Below are 23,483 nucleotides of genomic sequence, written 5' to 3' on the forward strand. Positions count from 1 at the left end.
GTAAATTACATCACAGCCCCGCACTGTACCAAGCCTAACATGTAAAGAAAGACAATTGGCTTATATTAAAAAGGCAAATTGCCTACAAATATTTTTCGACTTGAAATAAAAAATATTTATTGCCATTATTAGCGAAAATAAAATATTTTTAGTGATCAAATATTTGCCCATTATTAACCAATCAAATTGAAGAAATGGCATATCCGCTTCGATGTAAACACAGCTCTGCAAATCGGCGATGAAATGAGATGAGGAAGAGTGCTATATAGGCTCTTAAATACCTGGTTTTCCACCTGAAAAGGTAGCTTATAGGGACCTTTGTTGCTTCCTTGAATTTGCAAGCTTTAGCTTCTAGACTTGCTGCTTTGAAATGGCGCCTATTAAGCTTGTCCTAACTGGAACAGACTGTAATGACTTAAAAATGTCTGTCCTTAGAGAAAATGAAATAATCAAAATGAAAGCAATGTATATATTGTGCCTGTCATTTCTGTTATGGAGTGAAACGTGTAAAGAATCAATAAAGACGATAATTTCAGTTTTCGGCAATGGTTAAGCAATGTTTCCTTAAACTTGCTTTTTATGCGCAGTAATAACAGATAATTCGAGTAGACATGAGTTGTATCACTTTCAGTTTGTGTTACTTTGTGTTGTGAAATGCCAAATGGCGTATCATTTTACTCCCACCTTTTCGTAAACGTGCAGAATGCAAAACAGTCATAACATCCTTACAATTAGAAACAATTATCTGAATGCTACAGAATAATGGATTAGGATGTGAAATATGCCCTGTCCTCCAAGGTATGTTGAACACGTTTGTCTGCCATTAGTTATAGGATGAAACAACAGTGGTATCATCATGGCAAAAATGGATGTCAACTGCATGATTTTATGCATGTTTATGCATTGATCCCAACTAAATTTAAATGTATCAGTGTATAAGTAATTCATCTGGCTTTGGCGCTTTGAGAGGAAGTTAGGGTTAGAACCCTGGCGGTACACTGCCTTCGTCAGGCAAATAGAGCGTTTTCTAACCTCAACCTCTGGAATATGCGCGAGTGCCCCCACGCGGAACTCTCAAGAACTTGTACCTATCATAGGCCCTATAGCACACCTTCTACTCTTTGTAAAATCCTACATGTATCTTTAGAAGGTTTTCCAAGCTGTTACATCACATTTTCCTCATAGAGCTAAAATAAAAATCCTCCACCCATGAAAGTGATTACTGTTATATAAGTGAAAAATTCTTGAGCACATAGTTAAACTCCAATTAGATTTATAAATAATATAGCAGAAATGTAGTTTTGAAAAGAATGATTTTTTGTAGGACTGCCTGACATGTACATAGTTTTGTATTTCAAGTTTTGTTATTTTGGTACCAGAAGTATCAGCAGGTATCTGACTGGTTAATAATCTCTTGAACGGTTTGATTTTTAGCAACTATTGAATTGTTTGATTGATAGCAATAATGATTCATATGTCAACTGAAAAAATTTTGCATTTACCTGCACTGAAGAAATAATACATCTTGATGTTATCATATGATTCAGAAAAAGACTGGAAATTTAATTTGGTGATACCATGCAAAAAGGCTAGTGGGTTGGTTGAAGTTTTTATGAGGCACAATTCATTTATTAAGATTTGGCAATGACATGTGTACGTTTTAAACTTTGTTTTGTAGATGCAAGCTTCAAGTTCAAAACAAAAGCCTAAGGAACCTTATAAGGTTCTATGTGGTGAGTGCCCAGACCAGCAGTGTAAAGCCAAACTGTACTTCCCAGCTTATGACAGCAGCATTGAATGTACCAACTGTGGGCAGCGACATGAGAAGTCTGCCATTAACAATGTGGTGGAAGTAACAGACCCAGAGGTGGCACTACACAACATGCTAAAGAACGTCCTGCTGGGAAACGTCAAACCCAAAAAGGGTCCAGAAAATGTTAAAGTTAGAGGCCTGTCAAATTACATATGTAAGCTGGTCTCTCCACTGTTAGCAAGTTATGGTATGGACAAAGCAACAGGCAAAGCAAAACTTTTGACAGAAATGGGACAGAGTGCTATGTTCGACTGCAGCGTGTTGGGAGACAGAGCTTTCATGATAGAAGATGAGAATACAGATGTGATGGGATATGGCCGAGACAGAACAGGGAGCAATCTCTATCTGAGAGGCACCCTGGACAGTATTGAAGAAGTCAATGGAGGAGAGGAACGTTTGATTCCAATACATGCTGATGGTGATGGTCATTGCCTTGTCCATGCTGTGTCTAGGGCTCTCGTTGGCCGAGAGCTTTTCTGGTACTCCCTTAGAGAAAACCTGCTTTCCCATATCAAAAACAACCTGGATAAGTACAAGATGTTGTTTCAAGACTTTGTTGACTCAGATGAATGGGATGATATTATCAGTGAATGTCATCCAGATTTTGTCCCTCCTTATGGTGAACCACTTGGACTGAGGAACATCCATGTGTTTGGATTGGCAAATGTTCTTAAGAGGCCAATAATCTTACTGGATTCTAGAACTGGCATGCAGCAGTTTGGAGACTACTCTGGTAATTCTTACTTTCAAGCTCAAACAGGATTTTGCTACTAAACTACATGTACCTATTCACCTGCATAGATGACCTTGTACAAGTGTTAATATTGTGAAACAAGAGAATGACCACTGGTCCAGGGCCCCCTGACCTTGTGGGTCATCTTTGCTTGAAATTGCTTTATGTCCTGTACATTTTACAGTCCACCTGTGTGAATTTATTTACCATTATATTATTTATGCAGCCTAACACATGCAAAATGTGTTTAATAGACTTTTTTCATGTGTGTACATGCACATATCTCATCTAAGGAGTATTTCTTTGATCTTTTTAGTTTCCACTAAATTTTATGGTCATGGCTAATTTGTTATTTGTGATCACATATATGTACATACATTGATTACATATTGTATGTGTTGATGGTGTTATGTTTGTGTAGGGGTGTTCTTACCTGGCCTGATCCCTGTGGAGGAGTGTAAAGGGAAGGATGGCATTCTACACAAACCGCTGTGTATCGCATGGAGCAGTTCTGGAAGAAACCATTATATACCTCTTGTTGGAATTAAAGGTAGACGAGATTATCATTGACTTTTCATGTCCTTTATAGATTACAGGATTACAGGCAAATTTAATTTTTGCCTGCAGCCCACAAGCTCATACCCAGTCAGGATGCATTGCAAATTCTGCCGAGCCTTTTGTAGGTTTGTAACATTCAGTACAGGTACTCAGTACCTGAGGTCCTATAGTGGCTCAGCCCCATGCTGTTCTCAGATTCCTGACTGCTGTTGTCTTTGTGAAACATTCTAGACTATTGTGTTTAATGAAAGTAAGTAAATATTAAATAAAATGGCACAAAATTTAGATCAGCATTGTGCTAAAAATGCAAATACATTGTAAATTGCACTTTTTCTTTCAGAGTGAGTAGAAGATGTTATTGGTAATAAATATTGGTTTGGTTAATGGACTCTCCATGTATGTTCTTTCCATTTTCTTTTCAGGTAAACCTGAGCCTAAACTGCCTGCAATGATGCTGCAGAAGGACTTGGGGTATGCCAATTAGTCTACTGCAGAAGTATGTGGACCTAGACTCCAATGGGTGCTGTGTGGTAGGGGGTTCAAAATGTCTCCAGGTAAGATAGAGTTCAGAGCATGTACGCAGAATGCACCAAGCTCATTGCAGAACTATTCAGAAAGTATGACGTGTCATGTAAAAGAGGAAACAAGTGTATGTCTATATACATGTAGGAAACGCATTGCTAGTCAGCTGGATTGTCAATTTTTCGTATTGCCTTGTAGTTTTATAGATATTGCTGTTGTGAATTTCCATGTTAAATGCTTGACATGTTTGTTTAATCTGCCTTACATTATCAGGACATGTGTTACATTATTATGTTTGACACGTCAGTGTGAATTGCATTATTAATCTCCGTGGAGCTACCTGAAGTGCCTTTATACAATCATGCTATTTCCTTACACGATATGCTCAGCAGATAAAGAGGAAGTATCAGATGTGTATTAACAGTGGTTTATGATTTTGGATACAGGATAAATATATCCTGAAACTGGTGTCTGCCATGGAGGAAGTATTCTATGAGAAGTACCAGGTTCACCCGTCTCTTGTGGCAGATGTCCATCAGTACATGTACAAAACATCAGGTAATCTGAACCCCAGTCTCATTAAGCCAGCTTTATACCCAACCTCAGCTGTATTTATACATGTTTGTTAACAATTTAAATGTCTTTATTATGCCTTTTGAATATTAGTCTGCAGTGCCTTGGTTACCCAAGTTGAGAGATCCGTACCATTGGTCAGACAGATCCATGGAGTTGTACAGTCTAGACAAGCCTGAAGACATGATCTGCAGGTCCCATATTAGAAAATCCTGCTATATGTCCTGCTATATTTCTTATATTGTATAAATTTCAATCTGAATGAAACACTGGTGACTTGCTAATTTGATTAAAGGCCTGCTAAAATGTACTGCATGAGTATTTTATAGTGATTGCAAATACTTATGTGTCCCAGTATAAATAGCTGCAAAACATGAGACAGTTTCAACAGAAAATCAGTTTCTGATCTGTAGCCAGCCATCAGAGTGCATGTAGATCGCAAGTAGATCAACTATCCCAGATCCAGAGACACATTCTAAATGCTTTTTGAACCAATAACAATGAATATAAACAGATGTGCATGGAACTAGAAAAATACTGAAAACTGTGTGAGGTATAGTGGAACAGGTCACATGGCTCTTCCTTGGTTTTGATTCTAGTTTCTTTATGTAAATGTCTCTCATAGATGGGCATTTCAAGATCTTTGTCATGTGTTTCTGCAGGTATCGTTGGTGTGAAGCCCGATGTCGTTGTTGCTGCTACTCAGAAGGCTGTAAGAGAAGGCCGTCTCTATAGATGTCTGACGTGTGAAGCTCTGTGTGAATATGAAATGGCAGAAGAGTGGTTTCGTAAAGGTGGTAACCTCTACAATCTGGCTGTTAAACAGCATGGCGCTTTACAAGAGGATAAGAGATACTCATTTCCCCTTCAAGGTAAAGTAGACGTACATGGGGGAGCTGGATAATGGTCACATCTTGTGTTTCCTACCTTTATGATGTTTGATCAACTCAAGTTTGTAACCCACAATAATTTAGAAAATAGGTAATTCATTCAGTTTAGTTCTTATGCACTGACCGTCAGTATGGACATTTGACAAAACAGAGACTGTCTGTTTTCGTGTACTTCATTAAAGGCATGGTTGTGTTTTGCCCATAAAGGTAAAGAAAACATTAACGTGAAATATTAAAACACCAGTACATAGACAAATGAAAGTCACATCTGAAAATACCTTTGCTTATTTTAGACTTTTGTTGTCAATGAATCAATTACAGTCAATGTGTGACTTATAAGGTGAACTGTATGGACCTTATTAGTAATGTTTCTCATCACTGATGTTGCACTACATGTACTTCTTCTGATTTTCCAGACTTTGTGTTGAAGTCTGGAATAATTCTTGTGAATGTTACTCATGTAATGTGAGCCTATGTAGGGAATAGTGTATCTGACAATCAATATTCTAGGGCCATGGAAAAGACAATGTTGCAATACAAATGTATTCTCTGTTACAGCCTTAAATGGTCTTTCTACCAATGATTACTTTTGTGTTTTCTTTCCTTTTAAGCCTTGAGAGTAATTCCATTACTTAATGCAATCAGCCAAAATTTAATTATTTATTTTCTATTTAATTCAGGAGTAGTGTGTTCCTATGACAAAAAGAGAGATGTGCTTGTGCCTGATTCAAGCAAAAGTCAGTTAACAAAGTGCTTATTCTGTCAAGGGTAAGTATGTGTAAATGCATTGAATACAGATTCTCTTTACTCTGTGATAAAAGTATATAGGCAAGCTGAACACCATTTGCGTAATGTCAGTAAGTTTGAACTCTCTCCGTTACTTTACTGAACATTGTATAAAGTTGTCTTAAACTATGTTGGCATGGCTGAAAGTGGTAAGTTGCGTGACTCTAACCACAGCCTTGGAAAGGGAATTTATTGATTTCTGTGCTCTTATTGTTCCTGGGGCCTTGATGACAATAAGCAGTTAGCGGCATCTTTGGGACCGTCTTTTGTTGAAATGGAGGCCTTGTTAAAGACCGCTTATCTTCAACTAATATATTCTGTAATTGTAAGTCTGTATGTTATCCTTGAGAAAGTCATAACAGATCAAATTGTTTTTATCCTGGGCACTACATTTTCCTTCACCCATAAAACACTGACCACCATTCTATAAATGAAACAGCAATCTTGACAGCAATCAAATTAACATTTGAATGAAAATAAATATGCTGATTCTGTACCTTGTATTGGCAGGGAGAGTGTTCGGTTGGTGCAAGGCAGTGGCAAGATCCAGTATGTGAATGGTGATCGTACCACGGCCCGTTCCTCCTCAGGTCGCTGTGCCTGCGGCTTCAAACATTACTGGGAAGGCAAGGAGTATGATAACATACCTGAAGTGTGAGTCTCTAAGTACACATGCACTGTCAGATATGACTAAACACGAAACACTGTATGTTTATGTCAAGCTTTTCAACAGTACATACTCTACATTCACTTTACATACATTTGTGGAAGGTTCTCTTTTTGACCTTGTGAGGTACGTTTCACCTTGAAAGGTTCTTTCTGTATGCTGTGAAAGATCTGTGTTCAGTGTTGATCAGTAAGAAATGCTTTATACTGCTAGTGGTAAATGTAAGTGTCCATAGCAGTCATCCCCTGTATCATATGGGTGAAGACAAAGATGTACATAGATGTACTGTAATTCTTCAACCTTTTCGCATGTTTGCAAAGTGTTTATTCAGGTATATTCTGAAGGCATTATTCTGTGTAGGCTAATAAAGTTATACTTTTTGTGAAGCCCTGATACTGACCAATCCAAGCATTGTCTCAAAAATCAAATTGAAAATGTGCATAAATTGCACTGAAAGTTGACATAAGCATTGAAAAAGTGTATTTACATGTATGTTGTTCTTTCCATCCAGCCACATGTTGGCTCTGTACAGTGTACATGTATTTAACATCTGATACTTGCTTTTCACTTTGTAGAATACTAGTATAATTCATCTAAACATTTTAACATGTTACTGTACATCTGAGATGATATATAATGTTTGGTTTTCCTTTCATTTTAGGTTTCCAATCACTCTGGAGTGGAATGGGAAAGTGATCAAAGAGAAAGTGTATTGGTTTCAGTATGAAACTGATGTGACAATGAATAGCAATGTATTTGAAGTTGCGCAGGCATTGGTACAGAAACACTTCCCAGGTTTGTCGTCTGTTGTAACTTAAAACAAATAAGAGCAAGTTTGCTGGTCATATTAACATAAGCTATCTCATAATTTGAATGCTTCTTAGTGCTGAAGCACTAATCTTTCAATTCAAGTTCCTGATATCATAGAATTTTTGTGAATTAGGTTGAAGTAGAAGTGTGTGTTATTTACATGATGTGGATACTTTTTTCGTCCAGGTGAGTTTGGTAGTGAGCGTCTAGTCCAGCGAGTTGTGGATACCATACTGAGAAATACAGCCAAACGTGATGCAGCTGAGACAGCGGAGGAAGGAGATAAGGACAGTGAGAAAATGACTGACAGTTGGAATGCCGAGTCATCGTCTAAAATCATCCTAACTGGTCATAAGGTAATGGCACTCTCGTCATCCTAAACTTGTGAACCAGCCCCGATAGCACAGTTGGTAGAGCCTCCGCTTCGGGAGGTTGTAGATCCAGGTTCAGTCCTGGGTTGGGTGACACCTAAGACCTTCAAAGAGGAAGTTGTAGCTTACACGCTTGGCGTTAAGCATTAAGAGAATAGTGCAACATCAGTATAATTGCTCGGATGGGGTGGATTACTTGCCTTTAGTAAGTTGTATCAATGAAGCAGCACTAGATAAAAGAGCGGTGAAAATCCATCCTGCAACAAGGGGCACATTACATGCACTCTTAGGACACCATTGTCGTCATAGAAAATTGTTAAGTACCACATCAAACCCCAAGCATTCACTCACTCAGTCACTCCCCTAAACCTGTGCTTTTTGTTTCCAAAATAAAGAATAAAATAATAAAGTTTTTCCTGCTAAGCCAGTGGGTTTTGTAGTCAGCAAATCTTCTTATTTTGATACAATGTGGAATGCTATCCACGTAAACAAGCCCTTTCCTAGTTGTTGATAAACACATCAATCTCTTCTGTAATGCTGCAGTGCTAGTGAAATATGCCTTTGTTTTTTGAGTACAACTGTACAAAAGCACGTTGCTGCAAACAACAGAAGTATGCTTGAACTGGTTGGTATTACTTGGGTTATTTTCCACTTTACTTTACATCCACACACATATTTGTGTGGTAATAAAAATTTTAATCTTCGCTTTGAAAGTTTACCTTACAAATGTGTCCTTGTTTAATTTCTCTTACAGCATAAAACAATGCACAAAGAAGAACTAACGATGAGTGAAGCAGAGAAAACTGTGAGAAAACAGGTTGAGAAAAATGCTCCAAAAAGCCAACAGAAGAAAACTACTGAGTTAGCTGCCCTTGGGAAAACAGGATTCGCCAAAGAGCAGCCCCAAAAGGGTAATGGCAGAAACTTGAAGGGCATCCTAATCCATGTGAAACAGTAATCATGAAAAGCATACAAATTGCTGTGTACATTTCTCACATCATGTGAATTTGACATTGCAGTTTTTTAAAACTAAATACTGAAATGTTCATAATTCCTGAATCTTCTGAAGACAATTTGTATTCATGGGCTTATACTCACCTTATTTTAATTTAAATATATACATCATAAATTTTTGTGTGTCAAGATTTTAACGTATTGAATGTTGTTTCCATTAGTATGTATTGGGTATATCCTAGGTGTATTCCAAACACTGAAACATTAAAGAATTTCATGAATGTAATCAGGATACTCTTAGCTGTGTTTGGTGATATAAACTTATATATGTATATACTTTACCTTGTGTTTGTTTACAACACAGCATATACCTTCTGAAATGATAGGTATGTGATGAAATTTTACATGTTGTTCCCCATAGTTAAGTAGAACTCCCCTCTGTAGAAGGTCAGCCTCCCCACAAGCCAGCGTCCACCTCATCCTCTCCCTCTCACAGCATGTCACGGCCTAGCAACGAGAAGAAGATACGTCTCTCCACATCTGATGGTCGACAGGTCAGCCATGCTTTATGTCTTCAGTTTTCACGTGCGCTTTGTTTAATATAATTGTACATCCTGTATGAATTAAGAAGTTATAAATCATGTTATTCATTCACTCATCAACAAGGTGATGTATTTGGATGCCAGTGTTGTTTTTACCCACATGTTTGGTTTGCCATATCCACAGCTTGTTGCATTAGGAACCAGGACCTTGTTCCTAGAAACATTACAGGATCAGTATCTCTGAAAGCAATGCTGGAAGAATGAAACAGATCTGAGATATAGCTGGACTGTTACATGACCTATAATATTACATCACGTCATGTACACTTGAGGTTAATTTTGAACACCAAGGAGTGTTTCAAAATTATACTAGATAGATTATGGAGTAGATAAATCTTGCCTATTTTCTGCAGAATGGTATTTGAAGATGATGAGTGCATGTATACATTGCTCTGTTCATTGTGTTTGGGCAGGTCATGCTGACGTTCACCTCTGATTGTGACATATCAGGAGTTACAGGAGTTGGTTGAGAAAGAGACCAGCGTTCCTGTGTCAAGGCAAAGGCTACGGTTCAGGGTTTCCTCCCAGAGAGCTGAAACCTAAGGAAGGGGAGACAATCCAGGCCACAGTGCCTCTACAGCATGGGGATAAGGTCATGCTGGAGATGTTACCCGATCAGAGTCAAACCACTATCACAAAAGGTAAGTTAGAAACTGTCTGATCAAGAAGGAGCCGGGTGGTAATGAAACCTGCTGGAATGCTTTGAAATAAGGGTAAATTAACTTGCTTGGTTTCGTTTATCATGTAAGTTATAGCATGTCTGCCAGCCTGCACTGCATTGTTGTAATTAGCTTTTGATATCTTATAATTCTTCCAAATTTGCGATGTAATGTAAGTGTTGACTTTATTGTGAGGTAATTTCTGACTGAATTTTGAACAGCAACAGCTGTGGATGATATGGAGGCAGAAACATCTAGTGGAGTTAGCTCCCCTAAACACGCCTGGAGTAATTTTGACAAGACGACATTCAGCCAGGGGTCAGAACAGTGGCTGAAAGAATTGAAGGATCTTCCTCAAGGTCAGTATTTAGCCTTGTCTCCCTCTTGAAGCTACCTTATTTAGTGCTTGTCATATGTGTAGGTGTCTTTTCTAACATTAATAACGGATCTTTTCTTGAGCTGTGATACCAGCAGAATATGTGTATGTCCAAATATAGATTGCCAGCAAAAAAATTTGAGGAATTAGACATTGACAGTTCTTTTAAATGAAAAAAAACTAGAACTAATGTGTAAAGCTATGGACACTTTTTGCTTTCATATGTTAGGATTGTCAGTATTTACTGTTTTGTTTTATTTCTCTTGCTTATACTCGTGGATGTGTTTGTATTCCAGGAGGTGACAGTATTGACATGTCTATAGCCTCATTGGCCCTAATGGCTGCCGTGGCAGGTAAAGACCTTTGGGCCTACGTTCAGAGTATGCCGCACCTGTTCTCTGTAGGGGGTCTCTTCTACAAACAAGTGGACAGAGACCTTGGACTAGTGGATGGTAAACACTGCACACTTCCGACATTACCTGGAAAGGTATGATTAATACTATGTGGTTATAACAATGTGTTGGCCCATATCACCTATTCATAATCAACTAATTTTGACTTTGTATATGGACAGAATTTGTATTTGGCTTTATTCATTTTGAGGCTGTGCAAAACTGTTTTACAGAAGTAGACAGAATATAGGTTTTAAGATCTGTTGCGTGATATAAACATGGGAAATGGATAAATACATTCAACGACATGTGGGTATGTGTTTTTTTGTTTTTTTCATGATTTTACATGTAAGAAAAATATACAAAAGTGAATTACTTCTTTGCTTGCTTGAGTAGCAGAAAACGTCATTGTTCAATATTATAGTGCTATGTTTGTCTGCATCTGATCCTCAGGTGTTTCGTTTCAACTCATCTGCTGATCGGCTGGAGATCTGTTTAGAGCCTCATGGTCACTTCCCAGTAGAACCTGGGATAGAGAAGCGTGTGTTGGCAGAGAGTAGTATGGCTGCGTCCTCCGCCTCAGGAAGCTCCAGCCAGTCCCCAAGCTCCAGCCCCTCACACAGCAGACTTCTGACTGTTGGGGGAAGCGGGGTCGTCACTCACGGTGCTGAAGCTGCTCACATTCCCTTCTCAGGTCAAGGTCATTCCCTGCGCTCCATGGGGGATAACAGCGCCCGTATGCCCCTCGACTTACCCGACGACTTTCATCGCGGATCTGTAGCGCGTAGAATCACTAGTCTTCTGAATCCCAACTCTCACGAGGACTTCATACGAGAAGAGTCTGATGAAGACACAACACCAATGAATGAAGATGTTACGAAATCCGAAACAGTCAACGACAGTAAAGATAATCCAGAGCAGGCTGAGAGCGTGTCTACTAGTTACAGAAAGCTTGGGCCAGGGTACTGTGTGTTGAATCAGGAGGCTACTAACACATCTAATGAGAATGTTGAACTGTTCAGGTCTCTGGCGCAGAGCATTGAAGAAACATTCGATACCAGTTCTATGGAAACTAGCATAGAGGAGAGAAAGGTAAGATCAATTTCTAGGATTTTTTTGCTGGTGATTTATGCAGTTCATTTACCTTATAGTGATCCGGTTGATGATGAGGATAAAGACAAGGTTTCGGGCATCCGCCGCCATTTTTCACACTTTTTTGCGTGTTCTCATCTGCAACGCTAGAAGGGGCAAATAAACTGGCTTAAGTGTCCCTACTTGGCATTCACAGGGGCTACATCAAACTGGCTCATAGCCACTTTCTCAAGTTGACCCAGCTTATGTTTGCCCGTGTGAACAGGGTGTTATTTTCTATAAACTAATGTCATCCATGTCAAGAAATATGACAATCACAGTAAAAGTATAGTGTAAGTTATGAAACTCAGTGTTACAGTTAATGACTTTGTTCATTTAAGGTAATGATGTCATTGTGGCAAAGTAAATGGCAGAGTATCTGTTCTGGAATAGACAAGGATCGTAAGTACACGTGTTTATGTAACTTCGTTCCCTTTACAGGAAGGAAAAGAAGCGAGTCATGAGAAAGGGACAGAGAAACAGCTGACTGAGAAAGATGGGAATGAAGACACGGATGATAAGGCTATGGATGTCTCCTGATCACTTCGTTTTCTCTTTACTTAACCCTATAGTTTTGTTGGTCAGGCAATAACTCTTCAGTACAATGACGTCATGGCATAAATTTGCATTGCGGGATTTCAAGTCGGGTAAAAAGTAGACAGTTACTTCTTTTCTTCCCTCCTTTATTAGAAAGGAGAAACTACCCCTGCAGAGTATTTTCCTGAAAGATATCGTGCTCTTTAATAAGTTTCGTGCACAACAAAGGCATGGAAAACAAGGCTTAAGTACATGTACTCTAAATGACCATAAAATTTGTCCATGACTGACTTGCCCATTTTTCCTAATTCTGAGAGTTGTATTGATTTTAGAAAGTTGTTTTGAGGTTTGCTTGGAACATGGGATGATATTCTACTGGAAAAATTGTAATTTTAAGCTCCAAATATAATATTTTATGACATTTATTTGCCTCTAAAGATGCAGTTTTGTGGGTGAAATTTGGGGTCATTTAGGGTATGTTATGAAGTGTTTTCAGAAATTGATTTTTCTTCAGAAAAATTGTTTTGATAGACGAGATCTTGCTGGTCTAAGAAACACCCACATCCAGGATATGTCTATTCTGCCTACTCCTTCAACCATTTCACAGGTTGACCAGGTATTGTTTTAAACATACTATATTTCACTTAAAGTGTGCTATGTGAAAATGTACTTTCAGAGGGCACAGGTATATAAAGGCCTTGAAATGACACTGAATGAAATTAATCATGCTTCACCATAAACTCTGAAGTGGAACCATGAGGTGAATAAATCTATCTGAACTTGAATCAAACATAATGAGAGACTTAGCAGATGTTAAACTTTCAGTTAAAGACAGAGGATATTTCTCTCTCTCTCTGAACTGTAAGGTTATTGTTTTTGTTAGGCCCAGATGTTGACAAACCATACAAATATGAAATGAATGATCACAATTATTTATCCATAAGGTGGACAAATTGCCTTCAAACTTTCCCCTCAACTCTTGAAGACTAGGGTACTGATCAACTCTTACCACACTTCAAATCCTAACATGCACAGCCTTCAGAATAAGTGAGGTTATTGTGTCCTGGGCCTATCAACATAATAGTTCTAACTTAAGCTGTTGTGTTCATTGCTTACGTGTACACTATGTAGATATATCCTGCTCCTTACATAAATGTTATTATGTATGATACGAGTGTGGTAATTAATTTTGCCGGGTTGATTTAAGCCCTGTTTTGTTTTACCTAATATGACAGGTAACTTATAATTTGATATCTTATTGTTTGAAGTCTTTTTCATGTAAATAGACATTCTTCAAGTTTCCTCTTTGTATACTTCATATTGTTTGTGATAAACCTGTTGTGGCATTTAACTGTTGGTAAATCAAAATACTTGTACATGTTGTAAATAGCATTTTAAGCTAGTGAGAGTCCTTAAGACCTGCACGCAGATAAAATCTTACCTATGAAGTGCAGCCAAGAAGTAACTGACTGCTTTCCGGTTTATTCCACAGAGATTTGAAAGCTCTTTTTCTCTCTAGGATTTATGTTTTTTATGAATACATATCAGGAAGTTCCAAAAGCTGGGCACTTCAACGCAAAGTACCAGTGTGGTATATTAAACATTATGTATCACCTGAAAGATTTGGTTTTTTGGTATTTTCAAATTCTATCAAGCGGATAATACAATTAAAATCACTTTAACGATGGTAAAATCCTAACAAAGCTTATTTGATTGGAGGTAGCCATATTTGGGGGATTTCCCTCCTTGTCTACGTCAGTTGGGCAGTGTAGCACTCTCCAGTGATGTATATTTAGGAATTTATGTCAGCGGAAGTTTGTCTTTTTGGCTACTTCGATATACAGTTAGGCTGTTGCCTCATAAGGATATAAACATGGTTGTAAAACCATACTGGCTGTTTGCTAGGGCCCTCTTGAAAGTCAAGTATGTCCTGGGGCCTCTGTCACAATACTTTGTCAGTCACGTTTCTCGCAACTTCTTTCGTAAAAGACGTTGTCTATGTTATAGTGCCATAAGGTGATGTCATTTACGAGAGAAAAGTTATGAACATTTGATGTACGAAGTGAAAATGGCCCTAGAAAGAAAATGTACTTTCATGCATGTGTATGAAAATAACAATGTCAGACATTTCTGGAGTTTTGTAAGGTATAATATATCACTAAATAAGTGAGGTTATTCTTTTCTGGTTAATAGCAGGTGAGTTATTCTTAGCATTCGTTTTAGTTTCCTCTTGTTTTATTTGTGAGTGATATAAATTACATATAGTATGTTGGTTTTTGTGATTACTATGAAACTTGCAAAGAAATAGCCAGAATCCTGATGGAAAGTTTCCTGTTCAGAATAGTTTTCAATGTATTTTTCATGCCTCAGGTCTGCAGACTAATACATTAAATTGAAGTAAATTCTGACCATCATGGGAAACAATAGTGCTAAATTTCTAAATATTTAATGCAATAATTTTTTGTCACCTTCATGACTTAAACAATTATGTGATAAAACAGTATATACAATAGACTTAATGTACATGAGCTTAATTGTGGAAAATTTAGACGTAGATTTAGGTATGTGATTGCAAACTCCTTAGAATATAGCCTTTTTTGTATCACAGGATTTACAGTTTCCTTTCTTTTGAAATCCATGTAAGCAAGATACTTTGTATTGGAATATTATGTTTGTGATGAAATGGAATGAGGTGTGTTGGAATTAACAGGCTGATATCACACAACTGCACCTGATGAGCGTGGTTTGTACGATTGTTCCATTGTAAGACTTGTGTTTAAGGGAAAATATGATTTTTGTCCATTACAAGCATTTAAGGCCTCCAGCTTGTACATATTATAAATACAATCTAATTTTAACATAAATGTTTTAATGTGGCTTGGTGCATTGTAATTGATCAGATTATTTATCATATTTTGGACTTAGGAAGAAGGACTCTATTTTTGTTGATGGTGGAGTGTACAAGGTAAAGGACAGTATATGACTAAAATATTGCTTGTTTTGTGTGAATACTGCGGAATTTGACCTGTGGAATATTTCATGCACTGTGTATAACATGTACATTAGGTAAATTTTACCTGTGATCACAGGACTAGGTTCATCATTTCTTCTGTAACCTACTCATGAGATTATGTGTACTACTTTGTATTATATTACCTATTCATGTAGCTAACATTAAAGATTGTCCTTTGAAGGTGATGTGTAAAATGAACTGTATCCTCTTGTACATGATTGTTCTGGACAACACTTCGGCTCAGTCAGGTCCAAGCTGTGTACTTCACTCCTATTTCTCTACTTCTCCATCTGTCTGATCAAGCCATTAGTGCATACTGTCTGCTACAAATATTCAGCATTCCAGTGGGTCATATCCGTGGCATTGACATACTTATACATTATTTAATGATTCAGTCAACAGTCATCTGATTATGTTGATGCAAGCTGCGCATTAAATTGATACCTTTAAAATGCACAAAGAATCAGTGTGGTATGACTAGTACACATCCAGTTGCAGGACCACATGTGGGGATATCGGGTTAATGTAAAACCTTGGTTGTCAAACAACATGTACATTGAAGGCTACAAGTAGTGTTGAAATTATTATTGATAGTTGACTCTCAATTTAGACTGGTTTAACCGAATTTAAATGAGATTGTGTAGATACTGTATGGATCAGTGGAATTAATAGTGATTTAGAGGAAAACAAGAATGAATTAGGCCCTCTTGTTTAAGTAGTCAAAGATTTAGCAGTCATTTTATTTCATACAAACCACATTCTTGCAGGTTCCACTTAAAGCCCTGTGTTTGTTCTCTGTGTAAGCACAACTTCTAATTCTTTCACTTTTGCATGGATATAGGGTTTAGTTTAATTACATAGCGGCGGTACTCGAGTGTTTTAAAGTGCGGTTTGAGCTGTGCCTTAAAATTGTTGCAAATGCCTGAAATCAAGCAGTTATTGTTCTGTTTTGTTTTTTGTTGTACGTTTAAAGTACATGAATAATGTATTTTAAGAACAAAGAGTTTGTTCAGAAGTGTTGAAAATTATTTGAAAGTGAAAGAAAAATTATGCTATACAGTGAATTAGTATAAGCAACATGTACATGTAGTATTGGCATAAGCACCATATTTAGATTTGACTGTGATACCTGAAAAATATTATCACTTCTAATTTGATTATGGAAGCCAAATGACCCATTATCTTGGTTTAGTAATGGAACTCTGTCGATAAATATCTGATCTTATCAATTGTGTTCTTGCTAATGTATTTAAGGGTTTCACACCTTCGTCTTGGTGTTTGTTGTGTAACCCGGCATCGATACGCGCATTCTCGGGATTTGACTCGGTACGAAACAAGGTTCAGGGGTATCGGGCTACACAACTAACACCAAGACAAAGGCGTTAAAGTCTATTCTCCCCCCCCCCCCCCTCGCCCAGACTCCTTCTGCAAAGGTCATTTTCTATAGTTAACCTTTATATAAACCATAAAAGGAAATCTAACAAACTCAAATTCTTTCATTTGTAGAAATAAACAGCATGGAATGTATTTGGGAAGGTAAACGTACCGGCCGGTGTGTTACCTGACACACTCGATGTGGTTTGAAAGGTCATCTCTATATTAATATGTATATTTGCACAGGGCTCGCAATTAACAGGGGGAAGAATTTGATTTAAATCTGACTAAATATCAGATATTTTTTTTTATCGCCTATTATTGTGACAAGAATTTGTGTAGCGGTTACTAGAAAATAGAAAGAGTAAAACATGTAGACATATTTGTCTTCAGAGTGAGTTACACTTAGGTATGAGATTGGTTTTACTCCATCAAGACACAGCGTCTCTGGGTTACTGTTTACTTAACATTGTTCGCTTGTCCACTTTGGAATTGGGCTAATGACTTCTATGTACAATCAAGATGGATATCATTTCTTGCATATTCGAAAGATGTAATGAAACCAATAAAAACTGATGTGCAAAATAAATATGCTTTGAAACTTAAAAATAGGCTCTTTTTACTTTTGAATAGAGAAAAGCACTCTGAAACCTTTTAGATCGTGGCCAGAATATGTGTAACAGTGACCACAGTGTTATGTCTTCTTCCATTTGGTTTTAGGTCAGTTAACACCCATAATATACAGACATATAATTAAATCCCAAACTCTCATTGGCTCAGACCTTTAAAACGCTGGTTCACTGCGTTTATCAGCCACTTGACAAATGAGATCGCATGTGCAAATCAAGGTTTTTGCTATTTCCACTGCGGCTTCAAGCCAGGAGGTTTGTCAGTTACCTGGCGGATTTGAAGCTCAGTGGTTACTCGAGACACTCCATTTTCTCCACCAATAAACCTCACTGCCGTCGTATATGAAGCTGAAAATTCTTATTCTTTTGCAATATACAAACAACAACAGTATAATATTAGGTCTATACAGGAGATTTTAGCAGAAAATCGTTCAGCATAAATCCAGTAGAATTTTTCCTGTTATTTTATAATAGCCAAAATAATTACCTTTCACAAAATATCAACCTCGTCTGTGCCCATGTTACTGTTCAAATAGTTCGTAAAAATTATAACGCAGGCCACTTTCATTAATTTTAGAATAATTTAATATTATAAATAAAAAAGGTACATTAACCAGTCTGACATTTCTTGAAAGGCCTTAATTTTAACCATTCTTGGTAAAAAAAAAGTACTGAATATTGTCGAGCAAATCGTGGCTTTTGTGCCAAAAATCTCCGGTATAGCCTCTTTAAATACTAGTACCAGCACGAAGAATTCATGTTTTTTTTCTATAAATTTCACAAATTGAAATATCCACGTGCAGGTGAGGATTTACCGTCTTCTAGTGATGTGGCTTGCCGTGATGGTCATAGTGTGACCAGGTACGGATCAGAGCGTAGAGACTGTCTCCTGGACAGTCGGTACTTCCCGCGTCACGGTGCCCGTACAGCTTGTAAGAGCTGGTGATCATCCCTTTGCTGATGGCGCAGCCTAGCCAGGCTTGCGCCGCGTCAAGCGCCGCCTTACCCGGGTTGTGTGTCATGTAGCTTCCCATGAAGGACAGAGCCAGAGCTACAGAGTTATATCCCTTTGTATGGGCACCCACCTTGTCCCAGCCACGCCCCTCGTATATGCGACCGTCCTCTCCGACCAGGAAGCTATAGCCTATGTCACTCCAGCCTGGGTTGAAAGAAAAAATGGTCATTGCATGATAAAAGTCTTAGAATGATTAATGCTGATTTGAAGAAATCTCTCTCTATGATGGCTTGAAAAACGCGAGTCTATAAGATGGTTTGAAAACATCCGCTTTATAATGGATTTACGGTATCCTATTCAAGATTTTAAATCAATCTCAATGTTTTAGAAACATGTATATCATTATTATCAGGTTTAGATATGCTCATAGGAGGCATGTGGCCTGTTGGTATATGGGGCTCGTTCACGTTGTCCTTGAAAGATCGTCATAGAATACGGTACATCAACAGTTAAAAAGTTATGATCGAAAATACATGTTATTTGAGTTTTCAAGTCGTTCCACTATCGATATTTCAAAACATCACAGTCCACCATTCATTTCAAACTCAAGCATGCAGAATGATGACATTTTCAAACAAATGTAGTACGATGACACTCTCAAGTTCTTCATGACGCCGTATCCATTGCCCACAAGCTTACAGTCATGGGATTATAAGCCGTCAATTCTGCCGTAATATGTCCCACAGAGTTAATCCAAATCCATGCTTTTCCATATCTTCATGTGATTATAGACCTACGAGACCTTTGTGTCCATAATTGGAAAGCCAATATTGTTTGTATTCTCATATCTATATACATGTACTGAAAACGTACAAAATATGCTGTAAAAATAAATAGGCTGATTTGCATTAGCAGCAGGAATGGATCTCTTGCAAAAGAATTCTAAGATCTCTCCTAGAATGTGCTTTTCATTATCTACGCTAGACCCTGCTTTATATGTAAAATGGTGGCGGGTGCAAGCAGTCGATGTGGACCCCATTTGCATACGAAGAGATCAGAGTATTAAAGGACAACAGGCCTATTGTGGGTTATAGTAGCAAGTGTCACCTCTGGAGTCCATGTGGAAGTTCTGTATGCCCCTCATCCTGACGGAACAGTCGTGCTCATTAAAACAGGCCGGCGTCTCTGTGTGATGGATGAACACCTGGGACACAGGGTTCCGCAGGTGGGACACGCTCTTCGGGGCCCGGGCACCCCACTGGCTCCGACTCACAATCGTCAGCCCCGGACAACCGGAACTGTGGGCTGGGGACAAGACAACAGCAACCTGTGTTTGCTCATATATATAGGGAAAAAGAACTTTGGGCGATTTAAAATATTTATCTGTCTCAACCGTGAAGTGACGTCATATATTTAGTGAAAAGTTCTTGACTAATAAATATTGTGCCTGGTGATGGCAAGATCAATTATGATTTGGCTTGATTGATAGAGACCCTTTTTCTTGCTGATGACACTACAGCGTACGTAATCACAAAATAGGACCTAGCATCAATTAGCTTACCTAGAGTCCACGAAGTGTACAAATCTTTAAAGTTCGAAACCAGAAATTAACCCTTTATCCATTTGTTTCCAATTTTACAAAACTTTCAAACATTTTTTCGTCCCCGGTATAGTTGGATGACAGGAGTTTCTTTGCATCAAAACTTACATCCTGTGGGCATACAGCAGCGATTGTGGACCCCACCAGGGCAAAGTCCAGAGTGGTACTCCCCAGAGCAGTGATGATGGTCCTCCTGACACACCCCACCCTCCGGGCTGCAGTGATCAGCCGCTGAAATAACAACAGCACGAAATATCGTGTATGTAAAGTTCGGTACCCACACTATATTATATTAATGTCAACTTATTTGGAGTAAAATAGGGATGTCTTTGCATTTTTTTTTATGTTTGCTGAACCCCGGTCACTGGACTCTTCTTACAACTTCATAAAGGTTTGTTTACTGTGCCCATTTGTTTTGAAGAGCGTTAGCTAATATTGATATTAAATCATATTTTATATTTAAAAATTTAGCCAAACTCAACAGTCAATGCAGTTCTCCAAAGTTAAAGTTTCACAGCAGCAGTTTAAGCTCATATTTAACGTATTGGTACACACTTTTTTTTAGGCTAAGTACAAAACTGAAGACTTGCCTTAAAGTTAAATCTTGTATTAAGTCTTCAACCAGATTTGAACAACCGGGCCCAGGTACACATTTTTTTGGCTAACTACAAAATTGAAAACTTGGTTTAAAGTTGAATATTGTTATTAAATCTTAAACCAGTTTAGAACAACCGGGCCCAGCTGTTCATTACACTCTAGAATGGGTCTATATGGGTGTAGAATCATGTTTGGCTTTAACCTACATGACGAAGACGAAGCTATTAATTACGACTATTTAACTCACCTTGAGTATGTGCCAGAAGTCCGACCAAACACAACCACATGGAAACCATCTTGGAATACTGAATCGTTATGTCTCTGGTTATAATATCCCTAGAATCTAAAGGAAATACACAAACCTTTAACCTTGAAAGATAAGTGATATATACGTATATGTATAGATAAAATTTTTCCAGATATCTTGTCAAAAATCCCGTTATCTCTACAGGCTTTCCACCCATAGGACGTTGTATGAGTTGTGTGTCATCGTAAGAAAACACTAACGTGTTTCTCAACTGCATAAGTTTGAGTGTTATATTAACCACCAATAAACCAATCAATCAGTCAGCAAAAGCAGAGTTTCCACTAATCTGACCCTGTGTTAGCTAAACAATTAAACATAAGTTCAAGCAGTACCTGAAAATGGCCAGAAGTCCTATGAAACTATACACACATGTATGCAAATAAAGAAGCCATATAACTTTAAAGCCATTGCATTTCCCTTTACCGTTCACGGACAAGACATAACACTACTCAAGGCCCATGTAAAAAATGAAAAAAAGTATATAATAACCATAATTTTAAGTATTAAAAGACGTTCAGTATAGTGTCGCTTAAAGGAAAGGCAAAGGATGAATAATCACCCCGAGGCCTGGTCCCTTCGCATTGTTTTAATGTGATTCCATATTAAATGTGATAACATAGTATTCTGAGTAATTCTATACCAGTGATGTCAAATAAATTGCAACTAACGTCAGTCCAATGTTTTGATATAATTCTACCATGGGACAAGAGGACGTGTAATTTCCTGCTATTTAAGCATTTACATAAACAGTTAGGACCAAACCCTGACTGAGGTAAACTGAGGTCGTATTTCACTGGTTACTGTGACCATTTGCCCACTATCACATGCACTCTCGTAGCTGCTCTGGTTTTACTTTATGCTGTATTAAAAGTATTTTATATTGTCACAAATTCCACAACATGAGCTATATGAGATCCATCCCACAAGATTTAGCTGGTCATGAATTTATATTTAAAGCCATTTGGTAGTTCAAGCCATCAACTGGAGCATAATTAAACACGCTTATCTTTAAAAGCAACGGAACAATCCTCACGAACATAAGGTGGTCAAATCAACCGTCACATAATCCTGCTGTATGTTCGTGTAATGTTGTAAATGTAGGTTTCATAGGTTGTGCACCAGATAATATTCACATTTTAAATTATCAATTAAGATTTCTAATGCATTTATACAATTACAGGTCCCACTCTTAAACACAGCCACAGATGTGTGCAAACCACGCACATCCTTTTGTGGTTATTGCTACATACACGACCTATATGGCGAATTTTACATTTGAGGCGGCACAAGTATGCTTTGAGTATATATTCTTAACCTAGTTTTTGTGACATCCCCATTATTCCATCTACGAACTGTGGGTAGAACGATATAAAAGACATTTCCAAAGTTTGTACCTTGTTATAAATGTATTCGTGTGCATTCAGGGACTCCAACAAAAAAAAGCAAAGTTGTGGTGATATATACATTAGTTATATACTACTAGAGCAAGCCTACGAATAACAGACTGTCGCTACTACATTATAGCTCACGATGTAAGAGTTGTATCCTAGGTGCCTTTGACAAATGGGTAGATCAAGAACTCCGTACATAGGCTGTTGTAGCTAAGTAAATAAACTGGTCACCTGAATATGCACATCTACACTGTAAAGGGACCACTCTTTCTCTGCACAGTAAATACAAGTATTTAGTGTAAGTAAAGGGTGTATAGGGCCTGTCGTCAGACGTGTTGATACCTCATCCCGGAGCTCTGCAGAATTTCATCCGGAATCGTTAACGCCTACAGCAGGTACCAGCATATATACAAACCACAGGTAAGTCGAATATTTATTTATTTGACTGGTGTTTTACGCCGTACTCAAGTGTATTTCACGTATATGACTGTGGCGAGCATTATGGTGGGAGGAAACTGGACAGAGCCCGAGGGATACCCATGACCATCCTCAGGTTGCTTTCAGACCTTCTAGCTATAATACTGATCTCCATCTATATTTCATCTTAGTGCACAACCACTGGTTGACGGTTTGCAAACATTGGTAGATGTGTGTCTGCATACCCTTACAATGCACGTCTAACTGACTGACGCACAATCAGAATGAATACGAGTCTCGTCTAGACACCTCCATACAGATTAGCAAATCTCATACAAGTTTGATCAGTGAAGGAGAAAAGTATAACAAACTGAAAGTATAACTAACGCAGTTACCTGATGTCAAATTTCTGATTCCGTACTTAACTACAGATTTCTGTTAAAAGGCTGGTATTGTGACATGCCCAAACGGTTCCTATTCCCAATTAGGTAATACTGATCTTTCCAGATGTCACAGAAGAACTATATCAACAGCTACATGTAAGCCTTTGATGGCATACGTTATGTATGAAGTAGGTTGGTTATATTTACTGAATCTATATACATTTGCCCAGGTACATTGTATATGACATCACCGTTGAAGGAAGTGAGATATTTGCACAGCCTTTTTGTTTATATATGAAGGCCCCTCCCCCCCCCCATGAATAATGCAAACTGGTTTTGTATGACATCCAAGTGATTTCGCCCCATCACGTTTGTGACAAGGTTTTTCCATACAGAGGAATGAAGTGGTGGCATGTCTAGCTGAACTCCCATCACATACATAA

General features: G+C 38.0%; 2 protein-coding genes across 2 annotated transcripts; one reads left to right on the forward strand and one right to left on the reverse strand.

Moving 5' to 3' along the window:
• Positions 1-212: 212 nt before the first annotated feature.
• LOC135466637 (deubiquitinating protein VCPIP1-like) lies at positions 213-17,375 on the forward strand. The gene is given in 20 exon segments (XM_064744230.1): positions 213-301; positions 1,679-2,546; positions 2,968-3,096; positions 3,527-3,564; positions 3,566-3,658; positions 4,073-4,184; positions 4,862-5,071; positions 5,770-5,857; positions 6,386-6,529; positions 7,204-7,337; positions 7,539-7,708; positions 8,478-8,669; positions 9,142-9,231; positions 9,693-9,716; positions 9,718-9,792; positions 9,794-9,920; positions 10,160-10,297; positions 10,611-10,801; positions 11,160-11,798; positions 12,279-17,375. Coding segments are annotated over 19 exon segments (3,561 nt in total). The 5' UTR covers positions 213-301; the 3' UTR covers positions 12,378-17,375.
• A 796-nt stretch (positions 17,376-18,171) lies between these two features.
• On the reverse strand, positions 18,172-23,155 carry LOC135466636 (peptidoglycan-recognition protein SC2-like). Its single transcript, XM_064744229.1, has 5 exons — positions 23,053-23,155; positions 20,790-20,885; positions 20,054-20,176; positions 19,453-19,650; positions 18,172-18,549 (listed from the first exon to the last, which is right to left on the reverse strand). The coding sequence occupies exons 2-5, from the start codon at positions 20,836-20,838 to the stop codon at positions 18,212-18,214; spliced, it is 708 nt and encodes a 235-aa protein (XP_064600299.1). The 5' UTR covers positions 20,839-20,885; positions 23,053-23,155; the 3' UTR covers positions 18,172-18,211.
• Between the last annotated feature and the right edge of the window lie 328 nt (positions 23,156-23,483).

Source organism: Liolophura sinensis, chromosome 6, assembly GCF_032854445.1.
Source record: "Liolophura sinensis isolate JHLJ2023 chromosome 6, CUHK_Ljap_v2, whole genome shotgun sequence".
In the NCBI taxonomy this organism is placed as follows: domain Eukaryota; kingdom Metazoa; phylum Mollusca; class Polyplacophora; order Chitonida; family Chitonidae; genus Liolophura; species Liolophura sinensis.